Source organism: Capricornis sumatraensis, chromosome 17, assembly GCF_032405125.1.
Source record: "Capricornis sumatraensis isolate serow.1 chromosome 17, serow.2, whole genome shotgun sequence".
NCBI lineage: Eukaryota > Metazoa > Chordata > Mammalia > Artiodactyla > Bovidae > Capricornis > Capricornis sumatraensis.
In genome coordinates this window covers 24,303,363-24,325,887 of record NC_091085.1, presented here as the reverse complement: position 1 = coordinate 24,325,887, position 22,525 = coordinate 24,303,363, and the positions used below count along the sequence as shown (strand labels likewise).

Genomic DNA, 22,525 nt, shown 5'->3' with positions numbered 1-22,525 from the left:
GCACGTGACAAGCTTTCATTCCTTTTTAAGGCAGAGCACTATCCCACTGCCTGTCTATGCCACATCTTTATCCATTCATCTACTCATCTGGCCCCTTAGGTTGCTTCTACATCTTGCAAAATAAGTGATAACTACATTTTTCAGTGAAAAAGGGAGATGCCTCCTCACTGTTCCCAGATTTTCTCTCCATTTGGAGAAGGCAATGGCACCCCACTCCAGTACTCTTGCCTGGAAAATCTCATGGACAGAGGAGCGTGGTGGGCTGCAGTTCACGGAGTCGCTAAAAGTTGGACATGACTGAGCAATTTCATTTTCACTTTTCACTTTCATACATTGGAGAAGGAAATGGCAACCACTCCAGTGTTCTTGCCTGGAGAATCTCAGGAATGGGGGAGCCTGGTGTGCTGCCGTCTATGGGGTCGCACAGAGTCGGACACGACTGAGCGACTTCACTTCACTTTCTCTCCATTCATCTATAGAGAAGGAGAATTAAGGGAGAACCAGGGCATTTAGCTGTCAGAGCTGTGTACTTGACATTACAGAGCATCCTAGGGAGAGGTTCCTGATGGAAGCATTTGCAAGGAAGCGAGCAGCCGGGGCAACATCAGTCCTCAGACGAAGGCAGTCCTGTCTCTACACACACACCCCCCTGGGGCCTTCCCCACAATGAGAAACTGAGAACTACAGTTGAAGGGTCATCTATCTGGGTTTCAGGATGAGAGTAAAAAAGAAGCACTAACACAGCATTGTAAATCAACTATATTCCAATAAAAATTTAAAATCCTACTGCAAGCAACAGCAATAAATTCTTGAAAATCACTTTGGTAGGAAATTCAGAGTTGAAAAAAGTAAGACTTTAGGCTCTTCCTTTTTTTTGACTCACAATTCACTTTAAGGGGCCAATGAAAGTGCTGGAACCTCAGTTTCAAAAAATACACCTTCCTGATGAATTCCATAAATCTTGTATATAATTTCAGGTTGTTTTCTTTTACAGTATCTTTAAAATTAAAAAAAAAAAATAGTTTTTGGAGCCAAACTATTAAAACAATCCTATTACAAAAACTCAATATTTTTATATCCACAAAGAAAAAAGAAGCAGATATTACATTCAAAAAATCTTTATGACATTTGACACAAATTACATTAATAAAAATCAATATGACATGACAAATATATATTTTTCCTTCTTTGGTAACCATAATCCTTTTGAGGTCGACCTTCCACACAATAAACATGGAGACTGGTTTTCTTTGTGGAGGATCCATACACACAGGCGTATTTCCTTCCCTGGTCCTCCATCCATGGAAGGGTTCAATGCCCTCTCAATTGTATAAATAGGAATGGCTCCATATCATGGTCCCAAAGACAGCTTCACTGGAAGTTGGGATATGGAGAAAGTCTGAAGATCTACTTTAGGAAAATTCAGACAGAGTTTTCAGGTTTCCTCCTGGCATACAGTCAGTTGGCTGTAACCATGGCAACCACTATGCAGTGACAACACCTGGCATTGTCGCCTCCCTTCTTTCCAAGCTCAAGGCTGCTTTCCTAAGACTGAGACTGACTTCGCCTTGGTTTCCTTTAGCTTTCCAAAGTGGTACCGGGTCCCGAGGGATTCCTAGGCCCAGAGATTTTCTGTGACCTCCCTTTCTTTGATTATAGGAAACAGCCTTCATTTAGCCTCTATGACCTTCCCTGAGTTCCCATAGGTAGATTCAAGCAGTTCTTAATTAAGGTAAGGAGAGGATCCAAGCCAGGGAGAAACAAACAGTCAAGAGAAACAACAGCGCAACCTTGGGGCAACGTCCTGGTTCCCAATCAATCTAAACTCATAACAATATCTTTGAGCTATTTTGAAGACACTGAAACCCCTCTCGGGTGGGAGCAGAGGGGGATTAACAATGGAGTGCTGCCCACCAGCAGGCAGACTCCCAGGCCAGATGGACCTGAATGTTGATGGTGCTGACTCCTACTGACCTCACCACCAACCCTTAGAACGAGCTGATAGCTCCCTCTTTGAACTACTGTGAAATTCTCACTATTGTTTCTAAGCTGGTACATGGGATTTTGAGCGTATTACCCCACTGTGGCCTCCTCTGCCTGGCAAAGCAATAAACCTATCCTTTTCTACCTCACCTAAAACTGTCTCTGAGATTGGATTCGGATTGAATGGAGAAGTTGAGCTTTTGGCATCAAAAGTGTGCATCACAATTTCATCTTCTTCTCTCCTTTTTATCTGCCTTTTCATCCTTTTTTCTTTCCAAATGCGGTCAAACCTAAGTACAAATACAAGCTCTGTCTGTTACTAGCAGGGTCTCCTCAAGTAAGATACTTAACTTCTCCAGGCAGTTTCCTCATCTGTAATAGAGGGGAGATAAACTAACCTGCAGGGTTGTTATGAATATCAAATTAGTGACATGCGAAAGGGTCTCAGCAGAATGCCTGAGCCACAGGAGGATCTCAGCAAATCTTAGCTCCTCTGCCTTCACACTCTATGCTAATTGCAAAAAGAACAGAAAATACAGAACAATAGGACCACAATAACAATGACTTTGAAAATTAGCTTTTAGACCACACAAATTGAATATTATGAAAAAGACGCTTTAAGCAATAATGTACTTCACATTATTCATTATATTGACAGTAATCGATATGCAAATATTATAAAATACCAATGATGTAAAAAAAGTAATTGAATGATTTCTTCTTTAAAAGCTTTAGTTACAGAGTCCAACTATACATCTGTGAAGATTTGCTTACTTTTATTAGAGACTGCCCTGGTTCCTAGGTTAATACAAAGATTTTTAAAATCCATTTGTGTTACTGAAATATAGAGTTTCCTGGTCTTAAACAAACTGAGATAAACGAACAGTTCATATTTTCTGTTTAGAGTGTAAACAGAGATCAAATCCTTAATGTTCTACTTGCTCTTGCTGCTAAACTGTGTCTGACTCTCGGCGACCTCACGGACTGCAGCATGCCAGGCTCCCCTGTCCTTCACCTACTTCACCTTCCCTCTAGCAAATACTCGCCCAGCAAGCCTAGAATAATGGAGCTGGCAGGTGGGCAGGCACGCGCTTTACAGACCTCACCTCAGAGGGGCTGGATAGCTATTCACCTCTTCTTGGTCTCAAACAGAAAGTAAGAAGACTTGATTCATCCCAATGACAGTCTGCAATCCTGATCTCCCGTGCAGAGTTAGGAGGACCTTAATGGACCTCTTGATTGGATCCCACAGCCAGAGAGCACTGGCTCCCTGAAAGCAACTGTAAGTAATCAACAGCACATTGTGAAAGGCCATTTGGAGCAAACAAGAAGCCAGAGGCAACTGCAGAATGACTTGAAAAATGACTGGCCTGTCCTCTGAATTCATCGCCTGACAGGAAAGAAAAACCAAGCAACAGAGAAAGTGGGTCAATGATTTCTTCATCGGTTCTCTGGTTAAACCAACTACCAAGTGAGGATATTTCTCAATTACAAATCTCTGAATGACTAATAACTAATAACATATAATAATATATATAATAAACATATAATAATAACTAATGACACATATCTTTATATACAGAAATTTTTTTAATTAAAAAAATTTACATATGTGTGTGTGTATATATAAATATATATATAGAGAGAGAGATAAATAGAAAAGGTGGCCACTCCCCTGCCTCCAACCTTTATCCTCTCCCTAGTGGTTCCAGTTTGCCAGTCAGAGTCACTGATGCCAGGAGACAGAGGTCTGTGTTTCCTGACTGAGCTTTTAAAATGTACATCCCCAGGAAGGAAGAGAGGGAGGGAGGGAGGCAGGCATGCAGGCAGAAGGATTTAAAGTTGCTGATCAAAAATTCCCTTCACCCAAAAGCCTGAATATTGACTTAATGTTTTTAAGTTGCTTAAATATCGGACAGATAACCGTTTGCTTTACTGTTGTTCAGCGGCTCAGTCGAGTCTGACTCTTTGCGACTCCACGGACTACAGCGCGCGAGGCCCACTCAACTTCTCTGTTAACTGCAGGACATGGGTTGCTCACACATCGGTGTGAATTACTCAGAGCCAGTGGCCCTGGAGAACAATGATGAGCCATTATCTATGAAGAGCTCCTTGTGTTTCCTGCATTCCACATAACTTACAATCGTCACCATCAGTGCTGAAAGGTGTTTCATCTATATTATATAAGGAAATCAGAAAGGAAGAGACACTTCCTGAATCACATCACTTGGTAACAGATGGGGCTGGGGTTTGAATCCAGTTTTGAAGCCGGATGTGTGCTTATTGAAGGGAAGGGCTGAAAAAGAGTAGAATCCAGGGAGGGAGCAGAGAGCACAGAAGAAAAGGTGAGAAAAGCAAGCTTGGGGGATTCCTAATTTGCCTGTGGCATTCCATGTACTCAGGGTGCCAGAAAGCTCCCCTGGGCTTCAGTCTCTGAGACCCAGACCCAGACCACAAAGTGGTCCCCACCACAGCCGGCAGCATTACTGCCTGCCCAGTCCCAAACTACAAATTCTTGACTTGGACAAAATTGCAAGACACATTTTTGTGTGCAAGCCTGAGGAGCATCCCACTATCTAAAACTTGATCTCTGCAAAATGTGGATCCTGAGAAATGGAGTATTTCCTGCCTTAACAGCAAACAAGGATGTCGCAGTCATCAGCAACTGCCCCTGCCACAACCACAGATGGTGAGCTGCTGAGCCCCGAGGGAACTCCTGAAGGAAATAATAAATACATTTCAGTTCAGTTCAGTTCATTTCAGTCGCTCGGTCGTGTCCGACTCTTCGTCCCCTTCTCCTCCTGCCTTCTATCTTTCCCAGCATCAGGGTCTTTTCCAATGAGTCAGTTCTTCACATCAAAGTATTGAAAGTTCAGCTTCAGCATCAGTCCTTCCAATGAATATTCAGGACTGATTTCCTTCAGGATTGACTGGTTGGATCTCCTTGCAGTCCAAGGGACTCAAGGGTCTTCTCCACAGTTCAAAAGCACCAATTCTTCAGCACTCAGCTCTCTTTATGGTCCAACTCTCACATCCACACGTGACTACTGGAAAAACCTACCATTTAGCAGCCATCAGACTGAGTCCACTCCCTAAGGTGAGCCCTGAGGGAACTCAGGATATAAAAACACAGGAAACTGGCCCCAGATAGCTGAGGTGCAGATCAAAGGAGAGACTGCAGTGAGACCAAACTCCGGCACCTTCCGATGCAAAGAAAAGCTCTAAATGCCTCAAGTTGAGATATCTGGTTTTCCTTTAATTAACAATACTTTTCTGACATTCAGATATCTGCCCCTTGTTGCAAAACTTCTGTATCATCTGGCTTTCTGCTTAGCCTCTCGAAGCTATTCTCTTTGGGTTGCAGTACTGCCTCCCAGGTTTGAAGTCCTAAAAGTTCCCACCGAATAAAACATGACTCTCAACTATTAGGTTGCAGTACCACAGTGCCCTCACCTACAGACTGTCACACTGAGTCAATTAAGACAAAGAAGGACAAACATCATAGGATAAAACTTACATGTAGAATCTAGCCTCGTGGGCTGCTGTCCATAGGGTCGCACAGAGTCAGACACGACTGAAGCGACTTAGCATGCATGCATGCATTGGAGAAGGAAATGGCAACCCTCTCCAGTGTTCTTGCTTGGAGAATCCCAGGGACAGAGGAGCCTGGTGGGCTGCCGTCTATGGGGTCACAACAGAGTCGGACACGACTGAAGCGACTTAGCAGCAGCAGCAGAATGTATAAAAATGGTACAAATGAACTTATTTACAAAACAGAAACAGAGTCACAGACGTAGAAAACAATTCTACAGTTACAGGGTGGGGGAGAGTGGAGAAGGGATGGGGAGGAATAAACTGAAAGATCGGGACTGACATATAAACACTACATGCCTGAAGAACTGTGGACAGAGGTTCCTAACATTGTACAGGAGGCAGTGATCAAAACCATCCCCAAGAAAAAGACATGCAAGAAGGCAAAGGAGTTGTCTGAGGAGGCCTTACAAATAGTTGTGAAAAGAAGAGAAGTGAAAGGCAAAGGAGAAAGGGAAAGATATACCCAACTGAATGCAGAGCTCCAGAGAATTGCAAGGAGAGATAAGAAAGCCTTCTTAAGTGAATAATCCAAAGAAATAGAGAAAACAACAGAATGGGAAAGACTAGAGATCTCTTCAAGAAAAACTGAGATACTGAGGGAATATTTCATGCAAAGATGAACACAATAAAAAACAGAAACAGCAAGGACCTAACAGAAGCAGAATAGATTAAAAACAGGTGGCAAAAATACATACAAGAGCTACGCAAAAAAGGTTTTAATGACCTGGATAACCACAATAGTGTGGCCACTCACCTAGAGCCAGACAACCTTAAGCATGAAGCCAAGTGGGCCTTCAAAAGCATTACTATGAACAAAGCTAGTGGAGGTGACGGAATTTCAGCTAAGCTATTTCAAATCCTGAAAGGTGCTCCTGCTAAAGTGCTGCACTCAATATGTCAGCAAATTCGGAAAACTCGGCAGTGGCTGCAGGGCTGGAAAGAGTCAGTTTTCATTCCAATCCAAAATAAAGGCAATGCCAAAGAATATTCAAACAGCCACATAGTTGCACTCATCTCACACGCTAGCAAAGTAATGCTCAAAATCTTTCAAGCTAGGCTTTAACAGTACATGATCTGAGAACTTTCAGATATACAAGCTGGATTTAGAAAAGGGAGAGAAACCAGAGATCAAATTGCCAACATCCATTGGATCATAGAAAAAGCAAGGGAATTCCAGAAAAACATCTACTGTTTCATTGACTACACTAAAGCCTTTGCATTAATCACAACCAACTATGGGAAATTCTTAAAGAGATGGGAATACCAGACTACCTTACCTGTCTCCTGAGAAACCTGTATGGACAACAGTTGGAACCGGACATGAAACAACAAACTGGTTCCAAATTGGGAGAGGAGTACAGCAAGGTGTATATCGTCATCCGATTTGTTTCACGTCTATGCAGAGTACATCATGCGAAATGGCAGGCTGGATGAATTATGAGCTGGAATCAAGATTGCCTGGAGTACTAGCAATAACCTCAGACATGCAAATGATACCACTCTAATGGCATAATGCAAAGAGGAACTAAAGAGCCTCTTGATGTGAAAGGGGAGAATGAAAAAAGCTGGCTTAAAAGGCAACATTCAAAAACCTGAGATATGGCAACCAGTCCCATCACTTCACGGCAAATAGATGGGGAAAAAGTGAAGCAGTGACAGATTTTATTTTCTTGGACTTCAAATTTTATTTTCTTGAACTCCAAAATCACTCCAGATGGTGACTACAGCGATGAAATTAAAAGAGCTTTGCTCCTTGCAAGGAAAGCTATGACAAACCTAGACAGCATATTAAAAAGCAAAGGCATCTCTTTGCCAACAAAGGTCCTTATAGTTAAAGCTATGGTTTTTCTAGCAGTCATGTATGGATGTGAGAAGTGTAAGATGAAGAAGGCTGAGCGCCTAAGCACTAACGCTTTCGAAACTGTGTGAAGACTCTTGAGAGTCCCTTAGACAGCAAGGAGATCAAACTAGTCAATCCTAAAGGAAATAAACCCTGAATATTCACTAGAAGGACTGATGCTGAAGCTCCACCACTTTGGCCACCTGATGCAAAGAGCTGTCTCACTGGAAAAGACCCTGATGCTGGGAAAGATTGAGAGTAGGAGAAGGGGGCAACAGAAGATGAGAGGGTTGGATGGCACCACCAACTCAATGGACATGAATTAAGCAAATTCTGGGAGATAGTGAAGGACAGGGAAGCCTGTGGTGCTGCAGTCCACGGAGTCACAAAGAGTCAAGCATGACTTAGGGACTGAACAACAACAACATAAAATTGGTATATAAAATTGATAACTAAAAAGCACCTGTGGATAGCACAGGGAACTCTGCTCAATACTCTGTAATGACCTATATGGGAAAATAATCTAAAGACTAATTCAATTTGCTCTACAGCAGGAACACAACATTGTAAATCAAACATACTCCAATTAAGAAAATAAATAATAAAATGAGTCCCCTCTGCACATGGGGCTTCCCTGGCGGCTCAGTGGTAAAGAATCCGCCTGCCAGCGCAGGAGATGTGTGCTAGATCCCTGGGTGGGGAAGATCCCCTGGAGGAGGAAACGGCAACCCACTCCAGTATTCTTGCCTGGAGAATCCCACGGACAGACAAGCCTGGCCAGCTACAGTCCACGGGGTCACAAAAGAGTCAGATACAATGAAACACACACGCACACCTGTGTGTGATGATGGCAAAGAAGAAAATAATCGCAATATCCCTAAAAAAGGAAGGCAGCCTCATTCTCTCAAATTTCTGAAAGGAAGCTTGGGGTACATTTTCTCTTCCCTTCTTTTGGAGATCCATTTACAAACACCCAGAAGATGTCAAAAGCCATCTCAAATCCTACACACATCACATGCATTTGTTCTCACAGCTGCTTTGTAGAAAAAGGTAAAGTCTCAAGACAAGTTGGAACGGGTGACTAAATCATTCTTGGACAAAATTCTCTTGAAGTGATAAGCAGAGGGGGAGGAATTCATGGAACAAGCAAGCAACATCTGCTTTTGTCTAACCATGCCAGCAGCACTTGCTCATTAAGTAAGTGATTGAGCCACTGCATACACAGCTATAGACCACTGCCCACCCCAACACACGCTCACATCAGGCTCCATTAGGCACGAACACACGTTAGTGCCTTTTATATATAATTAATCTACAAGAAAAAACGTTAATTGCTAAGTGCAACAAGGAGCAACTTTGCTAATACTTACAAATTAGCAAGATGAGTATGTTTACCCTAAAAATAGGTACTCGTTAACTAGTGAGGGCTTCTAGAACATTTGCTTTGTTATCTCTTCTTCACTACTGTGAGTTCTTTGACTAGGGAGGAAGTTTTCCTCCACCTTCTTTTAGTCTTTGCTGCTGCTAAGTCACTTCAGTCGTGCCCGACTCTGTGCGACCCCATAGACGGCAGCCCACCAGGCTCCCCCATCCCTGGGATTCTCCAGGCAAGAACACTGGAGTGGGTTGCCATGTCCTTCTCCAGTGCATGAAAGTGAAAAGTGAAAATGAAGTCGCTCAGCCGTGTCCGACTCTTAGCGACCCCATGGACTGCAGCCTTCCAGACTCCTCTGTCCATGGGATTTTCCAGGCAAGAGTACTGGAGTGGGGTGCCATGGCCTTCTCTGGCTGGGTCTAAAAATTAAAGCTGACAGACTAAGAGGGGAAAACCATGCAAACTGTATTTGTACATGTACATGAGAACCTACACGAGAGAATGAAGATCCAAAGAAGGGGCCAGAGGAGGAAGCTCTTATACCTTTTAGACAAACCAACCATACATTTGTGAAGAATTGGCAAGACACAGGGATCTGAACTAGGGGTATAATTCCACTAGGGCTAGCCAATCTGTATACTCTTTAACGAGGAAGATAAGTGTTAGTTCAACAAGGTTTATGTGCAGAGTCCTCTGGTGCTGGCTCTGGGCTGGTAACAGTCTATTTCTCGCAAAAAGAAAATTTATTTCCTACCTTTAGGCAGGGAAGGGGGAGCTTTCTCTATATTTGAAAGTGAAAGTGTTGGTCGCTCAGTCGTGTCAGACTCTTGGTGACCCCACGGACTGTAGTCTGCCAGCTTCCTCAGACCACGGAGTGAGTTACCACTCCTTTCTCCAGGGGATCTTCCCGACCCAAGGATCAAACCTGGGTCTTCTATGTTTACTGCTTCTTAATTGCCTTCCTTTATTAAATGGTGTGTTCCCCTAGTTGTGATGATCTCCATGTGATGCAGAAAGTCCAATTCCCAGACAGTCTGGTGCTAATCTCAGATCAAAACAATGGGATACAGCCTGAGTCTGCACCCGTATGCCTATGTTCTTAGCTCTCCCAAATCTGTTCATCCCAGTTTGATCAGTAGGTTAGTAATGGCTCAGCAAGAAAACTTGCCTTTTCTTTCTTTTGTATCTTTATAAAGTTCAGCCCTGGAAACACAGTCAGTACTCAACACATTTCTGACAAGAACAGCTTTTGATTTTGGGTAATGAGAAATTGAGAATACCACACTTTTGGTTTGGAGAAACTGTCACAATCTCATGACGTCCTCTAACTTGAAGCACCTATATTCTAATTCACCTGGGATCTGTGAAGCTCCTAAAACTGCATGTAAAATTTTTCAGTGTTTTCATTTTTCTGAAGGTAGAGTCAATCACTTTTACTAGATTCTCAAGGGGGACAATAAGGAAAATAAAGTTAACCCATATCACTATAGTTAGTCTTGTAAAGAAAGATTCAGATATAAATAGGCCCCCACTTATTAGCTGTGTGACCCATGGCAAGTCACTCAGTTTCTTTAATGCCTTACTTTCCTTTTCTATAAAATGGAGGTAATAGTAGCACCACTTTACAATGGTAGACAAGGTAATTCGCATGACAACCCACTACTGAGGACAGCTATACAAATGGGATAAAAATATACTTAAAAAAATCAAAGAATTAAAAAGAGACAAATTACTTCACCTGGGAAAGTAGCTCAGAGACAAGAACCCTGTTGGGGGTAGGGGGCACTATTATTTGCTTCTTCCCAAAGGGGCTTCTGAGTGGCTGAAAGTCTGGATATGCTTTTAGCATAATTTAGTGGCTTCCCTGGTGACTCAGATGGTATAGAATCCATCTGCAATGCAAGAGACTCAGGTTCAACCCCTGGGTCAGGAAGATGCCCTGGGGAAGGGCATGGTTACCCACTTCAGTGTTCTTGACTGGAGAATTCCATGGACAGAGGAGCCTGACAGGCTACAGTCCATGGGATTGCAAAGAGTTGGACACGACTGAGAGACTAACACTTTCACTTTCACTTTTTAGCAGAATTAGAGACTGGAAAGACAAGGAAAGCTATCAGCACCAGCAAAAGTTGGGAAAGTAATGATTCTCTATTTGGGTTGAGACCTTGGTGATCTGCAACCTAATCATAAATGCCTATCTTAAGTAGGCATAACTTCCCAGGTTAGAGTTCACTTTTGAAATACAGCAACACCTAAAAACAGTTATCTTGGTTTCTAACTGGAAGAAAAAAATTCTCTTACACCATCTTCTATTTCAGATTACTTCTGCAAAGAGTACAATGTCCAGTACATAATGAAAAGTAGTAAGAGTACAGTGTCCAGTACATAATGAAAAGCAACCAGGCATAACAGCACGAATGAAAATTAGAAGAAATGACAGGCAATAGAACAGACCACATTGACAGGCAACAGAACAGGCCACACAGGCTCAAGATATTGCAGTTCACAGAAACTTTAATGAATGGGTAGGCTTAACAGGTTAAATACAGTTAAATAGACAGTGAATTGGAACATAGATCAGAAGAAAATAACCAAAATGGACCAAGTAAAATTCAGAAGGTAACAGACATAGAAGATACAATGATGTTTGCTGCTGCTGCTGCTAAGTCGCTTCAGTCGTGTCCGACTCTGTGTGACCCCATAGATGGCAGCCCACCAGGCTCTGCCGCCCCTGGGATTCTGCAGGCAAGAACACTGGAGTGGGTTGCCATCTCCTTCTCCAATGCATGAAAGTGAAAAGTGAAAGTGAAGTGGCTCAGTCTTGTCCGACCCTCAGTGACCCCAGGGACTGCACCCCACCAGGCTCCTCCATCCATGGGATCTTCCAGGCAAGAGTACTGGCTAACATACATGTAATTGGAGTTCCAGAAAGAACGACTAAGAGAACAGGGGGAAAGCAATGTTTGAAGAGGCAGTGGATGAAGTTTACAAAGCTAATAACGATGGATCAAAGAAGTCCTACCACCTCATGCAGTGTTCTTTAAAAATCAACAAATAGCTGGATCCTATCAAAACTGTAGAAAACCAAGGTCAAAGAGAAAACTATAAAAGCAGTTGGAGGAAAAGACATATTCTTACAAAGCAGCAATCAACAGAGTGACAGTTTGCTTTTCCAGAAAAAGAAAAGACAAATCAGAAGACAATGTATCAGGATCTCAACCAAGTTTTAAAGAATTAACTGCCAACCATTCAAACCAGAAATGTACTTTAAGAATGAAAGCATAAAGAACACATTTTCAGCTAAAAAAACCTGAGAAAATCTGTCACCAGTAGACTCTCACTAAGGGAAAGAGTCAAGGATGTTTTCCAGGCAGCATAAAAATGACTCCAAAAAAAAGTACAGAAAAGAGGAAAGAACAACAAAAATGGTAAACATATGCAGAAGTCTAAATACAGACTTTAAAAAGTAGTAGTAACGATATGTTCTTGTGTTGAAAATATATAAAAAGTAAAATACATTACAACAATGGCATATAAATTGCAGAATGGGGGGCTAAAGGGAGTGAAAGAAGTCAAAGTCCTTGTATTATCTAGGAAAAGATTAAGAGTGCCGATTTTAAAAAAATGTTTAATAAAATGAATATATCAGTTAACAATATATATTAAGCCAAGAATGCATTACAATCTCCATAGTAACCACTAAAAGAATAGAGAAGTGAATATAAAACTTCTAACAGAGGCTTAAAAATTGTAAGCATTAAAAAACTACATAAAACAAAACAAAATGGGACTTCCCTGGTGGTCCAGTGGCAAAGACCCCAAGCTCCCAATGCAGAGGACCTGGGTTCAATCCCTGGTCAAGAAACTGGATCACATGTGCCTCAACTAAGGGTTCACATGCCACCCGATGGAGTTAAATAAACAAATAATTTTTAAAAAGAACAAAACAAAAACCCATGTTCTACCAAAGGCAAGGAAGGAAGGCAAAAAAGAACACTGAGCAGACAGAAAAAATAGAAAACATGTCATCACTGCAGATGGTGGCTGCAGCCATGAAATTAAAAGACGCTTGCTCCTGGGAAGGAAAGTGATGACCAACCTAGAGAGCTTATAAAAAGCAGAGATGTTACTTTACCAACAAAGGTCCATCTAGTCAAGGCTATGGTTTTTTCGGTAGTCATGTATGGATGTGAGAGTTGGACTATAAAGAAAGCTGAGCGCCGAAGAACTGATGCTTTGGAACTGTGGTTTTGGAGAAGACTCTTGCGAGTCCCTTTGGACAGCAAGATCAAACCAGTCCATCCTAAAGGAGATCAGCCCTGAATATTCATTGCAAGGACTGATGCTGAAGTTGAAACTCCAATACTTTGGCCACCTGATGTGAAGAAGTGACTCATTGGAAAAGACCCTGATGCTGGGAAAGACTGAAGGCAGGAGAAGAGAAGGACAGCGGGTGAGACGGTTGGATGGCATCACCAACTCAACGGACATGAGTCTGAGTAAACTCTGGGAGTTGGTGATGGACAGGGAAGCCTGTCGTGCTGCAGTCCATGGGGTCACAAAGAGTTGGAGACGACTGAGTGAGTGCACTGAAATGAGATAATTTAAACCCAAATCACATGTATTAATACATTGACTATATAATCCAATTAAGGTGAAGATTTTCAAACTGGACTAAGAAAGAGAAATCAACATCCACTACTTATGAAAGACATCTAAAATAAATGGCTATGGAAAGGCTGAAAGTAAAAATACGAAAAAGATAACCATACAAACATTAGCCAAATCAATCTCTCATTAACTATAATGATAAAGCAGAAAGCGATTCTGGAGATATAGACAAACACTCCCTAATGATAAAATGTTCAACCCACCAGAAATATACAATTATAAATGTATACAGTCCGAAAGATAAAGTATTAAAACATAAAAAGCAAAAATTGGAAGTAGACTACAAAGACAAATGGTCTAAAACCATAATTAGAGTAGAAGAACGGAACACACGCAGCTCAGCCGTGTCTGTCTCTTTGAGATCCTATGGACTATACAGTCCGTGGAATTCTCCAGGCCAGCATACTGGAGTGTAGACATCTTCCCAACCCAGGGATCGAACCCAAGTCTCCCACATTGAAGGCAGATTCTTTACCAGCTGAGCCACCAAAGACGCCCAAACACAAGCAGCAAAGCTGGCCAACTGAACAAACAGAGCAATTATCCAGCAACTGCAGAACACATTATTCTTCTCAAGCACAACATGTAACACTTAACAAAAATTGACCATCAGCAGGGAGTAAAACAAATCTTACTAAATTCTAAAGCAGTGAAGTCAGTGCAGGTGAAGCCACACTTGGAAGGAAAATTATCTGAAATGTATATATTAGAAAATAAAACTGAATATCAGTTAACTAATATTTTCAAAAACTAGAAAAATAACAATACATACCCAAAAGAAACAGAAAGAAGAAAATAACAAATGGCAGATATTAATGAAGCAGAAAATAAATGTAAACAAAAAAAGATCAACAGGCCTAGAAGTTGATTCTTTACAAAAAGACAAAATTGATAAACTCCTAGAAAGATTAAGAAAGAAGGCACAAATAACCAGAAAGACTGATTAAAAAAGAAGGCACAAATAACCAATGTCAAGAATAAAAAAGGAGGCTATTACTGTACATCCTACAGACATTAAACACAGGAGAATATCTTTAACAAACTTATGCCAATATAGCTGAAGATCTAAGATGGAAAATTACAAGAAATAAACTTATAAAATTGACAGTAAAAGAAAAAATGTTAAACACCTGAATGCTGTAATACCATTCAACAAACCCAAAAAGGACACTTCAAGGCCAGACAACTTCACCTGTGAGTTTTGCCAAACATGTCATGGTAAAATAATACTCAGTTCAGTTCAGTTCAGTCGCTCAGTTGTGTCCGACTCTTTGCGACCCCATGAATTGCAGCACGCCAGGCCTCCCTGTCCATCACTAACTCCTGGAGTTCACTCAGAAATAATACTACTATCACACAAAATCTTCCAGAACTCCAAAACTTACTTTTAAGGTCAGTATAATTTGATACCAAAATTTGACAAGGATGTTAAGAAAAAGAAACATTATGGGACTATTCTACTAACTTATTAGGATGCAAAAATTCTAAATAAAAGATTAGCAAGTGATATTAATGAACATATAAAAATAACATCATAGCCATGTTGGATTATTTTATATATGCCAGTTTGACTTAACACCTGAAAAATCAGTTAATAAGTCGACACACTAACAGAATAAAAGAGAAAAATCAAATGATTACCCTAATATATATAGAAAAGCACTTGAAAAATTCAGCATCCACATATAATTAAAAACTTTTGGCAAACTAAGGATAAGAACTCCCTTTGAATGAAAAGAAAAAGTGATGTAGCAATTATGAGTTAAGTAAATAAAAAGATTCACCATACAATTCAGCAAAACCACTCTTGGGCATAAATCCAGAGAAAACTATAATTTGAAAAGATACACGCACCCCAGTGTTCACTGCAGCACTACTTACAAGAGTCAAAACATGGAAGCAACCTAAATGTCCTCTGACAGATGAATGGATAAACAAGATGTGATATATATACACAATGGAATATTACTAAACCACAAAAAAGAATGAAGTAATTCCAATTGCAGCAACATGGATGTATCTACAGGTTATCACACTATGTGAAGACAGAGAAATAAAAATATCACATGATATCGCTTATATGCGGAATCCCAAAAGCTGACACAAATGAACTTATTTACAAAGCAGAAATAGACTCACAGCAAAAACAAACTTTCGGTTACTAAAGGGAAAGGCAGGGGGCAGTCTGGGATTAACATATACACACTACTAAATATAAAATAAATAATTAACAAGGACTTACTGTATAACACAGGGAACTATACTCAATATCTCGTAATAATCTATAAGGGAAAATAATCTGAAACGAATATATATATGCATGCGTGCTTAGTTGCTCAGTCATATTCAACTCTTGGCCAACCCATGGACTGTAGCCCCACCAGGCTCTCCTGTCCGTGGGATTTTCCAGGCAAGAATACTGAAATGGGTTACCATTTCCTACATACATATATATATATAAATAACTAGAATTAATTTCATAAATTAGCTAGGTTCTGGATACAAAGTCAATTAAAGATATATATATATATTTCTATAGGTTACCAAAGAACTTAGAAAAAAAAATTTTTAAGAAACAATATACAGCAGAGAATAAAATATCTAGTAATAAATCTAATGCAAGATGTGAAAGACCTTTAGAGAAAACTATGAAATATCTTTGAAAGAAATTTTGAAAGAGCTAAATAGAGGAAAATACCATGTTCATGGACCAGAAGATTCAAAATTATAAAGATATTAATTTTGCTCATTTATTTATAAACAATGCAATCTCAATCAAGATCACAGCAGTGTAAGTTTTTGTTGTTGCTGTTGTTCTGTTTTGGTGGAACTTAGTCTGATTCCAAAATGTTCTGTAAATGTAAAAGAGAATAGCCAAGAAACTCTTAAAGAACAAGCTAAGAGGACTTGGTCTAATGAATATAAACCCTGCTATAAAACTGCAGTGTGCTATTGGTGCAAAAATATTCTCACAAACAAAAGAAATGGGCTAGAGAGCCCAAACACATATTGGAGCACGTGATTTACGAACACGGTAGCCCCGCAGGGGCTATCTCATAAGAGCGGAATGAGAACAGAATGGACTTAGCAGTAAATCATGCTGGGGCAACTGGATGTCCATAAATACTTTTTAAATTAAAACTTCAACCCTATTTCACACAGTATGCAAAAATTAATTCCCAGTGAATAAGTTTGGGGTAAATAAAAATTGGGGGGATAAAACTGAAAAGTTTTGACTTCCCTAGTTGCCCACTCGTTAAAACTCTGTGCTTTGCGCTTCTGCTGCAAGGGATGCAGGTTTGAGTCCTGGTTGGGGAAGTTCCCCACGCCACATGGTACAGCCAGAAAAGAAAAAACAAAAAAACCCAGAAAAGTTTCTAGAAGATAACACAGAAGTCTATGTTTATAACCTCAGAGTAAGAAAAGACTTATTGAACAGAACACAATAAAACACTAACCATAAAGAAAAAAAGACTCTATTAAGGACTTGGTTTTTTAAAATCAAGAACATCTTTTCCTCTTTAAGGGTGAATAGGCAAGCAACTGAATGAAGACTGTGCCACATGTACAGCCAACAGTGAGCTCATATTCAGAATACATATATATTTAAAATACCTACAAATCAGTAAGAAAAAAGCCCAAACAACCCGACTGCAAAGTGGTCAAGAGACCTGAATGATGATGTCACAAAATGAGAAGGTGCTCAATCTCATCAGTAAGGAAAAAGCAAAGTAACTACACAATATAAAAAACCACCAGAGAGAGGCTAAAATTACAGACTGACAATGTTGGCAAGGATAAGGAGCAAGGGAAATTCCCATTTGCTGTGGGTGGGAGCATGTTGGTACAACTACTTTGGAAAATAGTTTGGTGTTATCTATTAAAGTTGATGAGGATACAACCTCAGTTCAGTTCAGTTCAGTCGCTCAGTCGTGTCCGACTCTTTGCGACCCCATGAATTGCAGCACGCCAGGCCTCCCTGTCCATCACCAACTCCCAGAGTTCACCCAAACTCATGTCCATCGAGTTGGTGATGCCATCCAGCCATCTCAACCTCTGTCGTCCCCTTTTCCTCCTGCCCCCAATCCCTCCCAGCATCAGAGTCTTTTCCAATGAGTCAACTCTTCACATGAGGTGGCCAAAGTATTGGAGGTTCAGCTTTAGCATCATTCCTTCGAAAGAAATCCCAGGGTTGATCTCCTTCAGAATGGAGTGGTTGGATCTCCTTGCAGTCCAAGGGACTCTCAGGAGTCTTCTCCAACACCACAATTCAAAAGCATCAATTCTTTGGCGCTCAGCTTTCTTCATAGCCCAACTTTCACATTCATACATGACCACTAGAAAAACCATAGCCTTGACTAGACGGACCTTTGTTGGCAAAGTAATGTCTCTGCTTTTGAATATGCTATCATCTAGGTTGGTCATAACTTTCCTTCCAAGGAGTAAGCGTCTTTTAATTTCATGGCTGCAATCACTATCTGCAGTGATTTTTGAGCCCCCCAAAATAAAGTCTGACACTGTGTCCACTGTTTCCCCATCTGTTGTAGGCATACAACCTACAAGTTGACAATTCCTCCCCTGGCCCCAAAAAACACAAACAAGAATTGCTCCAAGGAAGAGCCATTTAGGACTCCAAGATGGATCTGTCTCTTTGACTATAACCCTTGCTTTTCATTGCTTTTGTTATTATGAAAGTGAAAGTGAAGTCACTCAGTCATGTCTGACTCTTTGCAACCCCATGAACTGTAGCCCCATGGTTCCTCCGTCCATGGGATTTTCCAGGCAAGAGTGCTGGAGTGGATTGCCATTTCCTTCTCCACCAGGAATTGAACCCAGGTGTCCCGCATTGCATGTAGACGCTTTACCGTCTGAGCCACTAGGGAAGCATCATACATAATGACCCGCCTCAGGAAGCCCTGTGGCTCTGCCTAAAGAAATTAACACATCCCCATCCAGAGGCTGGCCATTCCAGAAGATATTTGCAAGATAATAGTCTTTAATTCCTCAACTCCTCCCCTTCTCTGTCCCATAAAAGAACTGGATTCCAGATCCCAACAAGATGTTTATCTTGAGACATTAGTCTTCCATCTTGTCTGTCAGCCACAGACTGAACTGTTTCTGAATAAGGTTGTTTTTCTTGCCTCTACACTTCATCTCTTGGTTAACTGGCCCATTGTGCAGCAGAATGACAACAGCCAGCTTATCCACAGACCCCCAAATAACCATTCAAGGTCCTCCAACAGAACAGTTGATAAATTTGGCTAACAGTTTTCCACACAGCATGGGGAAATGAATTCCAGTCACGAAGAATCTAGATACATGTCAATACATAATCCACGATTATGTGATCAAATCATTCATTCCGTGATCAAAAAAGACAAGCAAAACCAAGACACTGTATTCAGAGATAGGCTCTTTGTCACACAAACTATAAAGAAAAAGGAAGAAGTGTTACCAAAAAAACATCAAAATAGGTTTTTTGTTCGTTTTTCACCTTTGGTGGATGGTGAGCAGTGACTGGGAGAAGGCCACATGGGGGAATTCTGAGGCCCTGCAACGTCCCAGTTTTTATACTGGTGTTGGTTACAAAATGTTACTTGGATAAGTCATTGCACTCTGCATCTCTATTTTGTGCATATATGTATATGAAATTTCAGTTAAAGGGGATTAACAAATCAAATGCATCTACAATCTAAAAAATAAATCTCATTCTGTCAATACCTATGTGTACTGTTTGGAATCAAAAAGAGAATACTCGTAAGGGGGAAGGGAAGTATCCTCACTGTGGCCCATTGTTTTTATAGCTTTGGTGCTGACATCTTACCAAGCACCCTGGACCACTGAGCACTTCTGACTAGTTCAGGTTACCTACTCATCCATCATGCATTTGATCAGCACTGGTCCAGATAATGCACATTACATAAGGGTCCTGAGATCTTCCAGAAAATCTCCGATAACTGATACCCAACACTTGCTCTTCCTTCCTCTCCTCACAGGCTGATTTTCTTTCTTCAGTTCTCAGCTCCAGTGTCATTTCTACAGGGAGCCTTTCCTTCCTCCCACTCCCACCAGGAGAGGGGTAACTGACACGGTATTCCTCTCCTTGGACTTCAGTGCTGGTCATTCTGTTTGCACCTCTCTCCCACATCCATTCCTGGGAGGCTGAGTCCTCCATCACCAGGACAGCCCACCCAGCCAGTTTCTACTGGGTCCCAGAGAAGAGAGGCAACGGCAGAAACTTGGAGGCAGGGAGAAGACAGAAGCTGAGCATGTCCTCCACACCCCCTTTTTGCTGGGGTCTCTGTTCTTGGGGGTGGCAGCTCCTCTGGAGGACCAAACTGTTCCTGCCTGGCTTGAGCTCACCTGGTCTCCGGCAGCATCATTCCTGCCACCTTCTCTGTGCCTGTCACTGGTTCTGGTAACCCTGCCTCCATCCAAGTTGCCTTTTCACTAAACTCTCTTCGTTTGAACTAGGTTAGATTGTTTCCTGCTGAGACGGTGGCGGTTTTATATTAATTTATAGGATAATTTTCTCAGCATCTGTCTTTTCCCAATAGGCTCTGAGCTTCATGAAACTGGTACTTCAGAAGTGACCAACCAATGTTTTAAATGATATGGTGAGTTAATAAATGCATGAATAAGCCCACATTAGAAATGGAATACTATGCATTATACAAGAATTTCTAAAATGTCCTTGCTTCATTTGATGTGGCACCAATTTATCTGGGGAAACATTTTTCCTATGTTGGTTGAAAATAACCTTTATTGACAGGAATATTTTTACTAATTTCAATTATTTCAATTATTCTAGCAGTAACTATTAACAGGTATAATTTCTCAGTTAAGAAGATAAGTTTATCTATCTGTAATAAGTCATCAATGAAGAGAGTCCAAGTGGACTGAAGTTAATTGTAGCTCCAAGAGTTAATGGGAACACATTAAAAATGTTAACGAGAAAAAGATTTAGGGACTTCTCTGGTGGCCCAATGATTGGGACTTTGCCTTCCAATCCTTGATAGGGGGGCTAAGACCCCACAAGCCTTGAGGCCAAAACACCAAAATATAAAACAAAATCAATACTGCAACAAATCCAATAAAGCTTTTCCAAATGGTCCACATCAAAAACAAACTCTTAAAGAAAAGGAAGGCTTTGCACCTTATTTTTTATAACCTATTGCAAACGACTCTAGAAAATAAATACTCAGTAGTTCATGGTGTGAGAAGGGTTATCTCCAGGCTGGAGATGTTGTTAATACCATAAACTATCTACTCTACATTGCTGCTTTAGACTTTAAGGACAATCTGGGCTGATAACAATATTAAATATGCAAGTTTAATGTTAATACATATTGTTAAACAAGTTCTACAAAATGAACTGGAAAATTCTGATTCTAGGACACTAGTCAGAATTTCTGGAACACAGTCTGGAACTCTGCAGATGCCCTTCTTTTATGGCAGAAAAAGTGCAGAAAAATCAGATTACCTAGAGGTGATCTGATACACTAGCAAGATTTTTCAAACCAGTAGCTACGATCCAGTGTGACCCTTGAATTTCAGTCCTGAGAAAACCAGTTCATATATTAGAATCATAACTAAATACATACTATGTCAAGAATTGTTAGTTTATAGCAAGGCATTTGGGAAAGCAACAATTTAAAAACTCCAAGTGGGGGATGTATTCTGAACTCTGAAGAGATCAAGGTTCATCTCTTTTCTGCAATCACTCTCCTGTTTTTTCTGCTAACTTTTTCATAGTAAAAAATATCCTTATTCTGTTCATTCTACCAAAAGAGAGAGGGAAGGGTCTGATTTCTCTAGTACAGTATGAGTTCAAGATTATCTGTCATCTCCCACCACCCAAACTAGTTGGTAAGGGAAGATCTTTCTGATATGTCTTGGGATAGTGGGTAGGGGTCTGGTTTTACAAACTGGAATGAGATGCCATGGTTTTAGTACTAGTCACAATACAAAACACCTCGTGAGGGGGTTTGCGGAAGTGATTGAGTTAAAACAGTTAAAATGCAGTTACACTTCTAATTATTTTATAACCAGATAACTTGCTTTGTTATGCCTAATTAGGTGCAACAAAAACAATATTCCTTTTTCCTCCCTTCTTCCTGTTCTCTTCGGTCATAACTAACATAGGAAATGACCACACCAGCTCTTTACTGATTGCTTCCCTGGAAACAAAAGAGCATTTTATACCTGATCCTGCCATTACCAGCAAAGAAAATGAAGCAAAAATTAACTGTCCTTCACCTCTCCTGCCCATACGGGAAGTACAGCATTCAGTTCCTAAGCACTGATGCTCCTCTCACCCCAGACTCTCTCATCTCCATTCTCATCAACATCACCCACTTAAGGGGCGCCCGGTACACGAAGGGCCCCGTCGCCCGACAGGGTTAGCAAAAAAAGCACCTCATTCAGTCTGAATATGACCACTCCTGATGTTTTCCACGCAGCAGAGCGGGGCGGGCGGCCCAACCCCTAGGGACAGGGCGGCGTCTCGGGTGCCCGCAGCCCAGGACCGCGGGCGGCGCCGCAGAGCTCCCGGCCCCCACCCGCAGGTCCTTACCCGCCAGTCCGCCGCCGCCGCCTCCATCGCCCGAGTGCCCCTTCCTCCGCTGCAGGATGAAGTAAGGGTTGGCTCTCTCGGTGATCCACAGCGCGTTGGCCAGCAGCACCTCTTCGGGGTTCACCCACATGTTCCCTGGCGCCGCGGGCTCCCTTACAATGGGGCGGCGGGTCGGGTCCGGCACGCACCGGTGCGCAGCCCCGGGCACACGCGCGCCCGCCCGCCTGCCCGCCAGCTAGGTGCGGCGGCGGAGAGCGACTTCACCAGGGGGCGGCCCGCGGGGCCCGGGCCACAGCGAAGCCCCCGCGGGCGGCCGGGGAGGACGGCGAGGACTCGGGCGCCGCGAGCAGCATCCTCTCCGCGGCGCCGCCGCCTCCCGCGAGCCCGCGGCCGCAGACTCCCGGGCTCCTTGGCTCCGCCGCCGGGTCGGGGCCCACGGCAGCGGGAGGAGCGAGAGGAGGGGGAAGGAGAGCGGGAGGAGGAGGAA

The 22,525-nt window shown here is 41.8% G+C and overlaps 1 protein-coding gene across 1 annotated transcript in view; it reads right to left on the bottom strand.

Annotated features, from left to right (window-relative positions):
• Positions 1-22,168, bottom strand: part of TBC1D9 (TBC1 domain family member 9) — a 115,877-nt gene extending 93,709 nt beyond the window's left edge. Inside the window, exon 1 of the mRNA XM_068989698.1 lies at positions 22,039-22,168. Within this exon, the coding sequence (XP_068845799.1) occupies positions 22,039-22,168 (130 nt within the window). The remainder of the gene's footprint in view (positions 1-22,038) is intronic.
• Between the last annotated feature and the right edge of the window lie 357 nt (positions 22,169-22,525).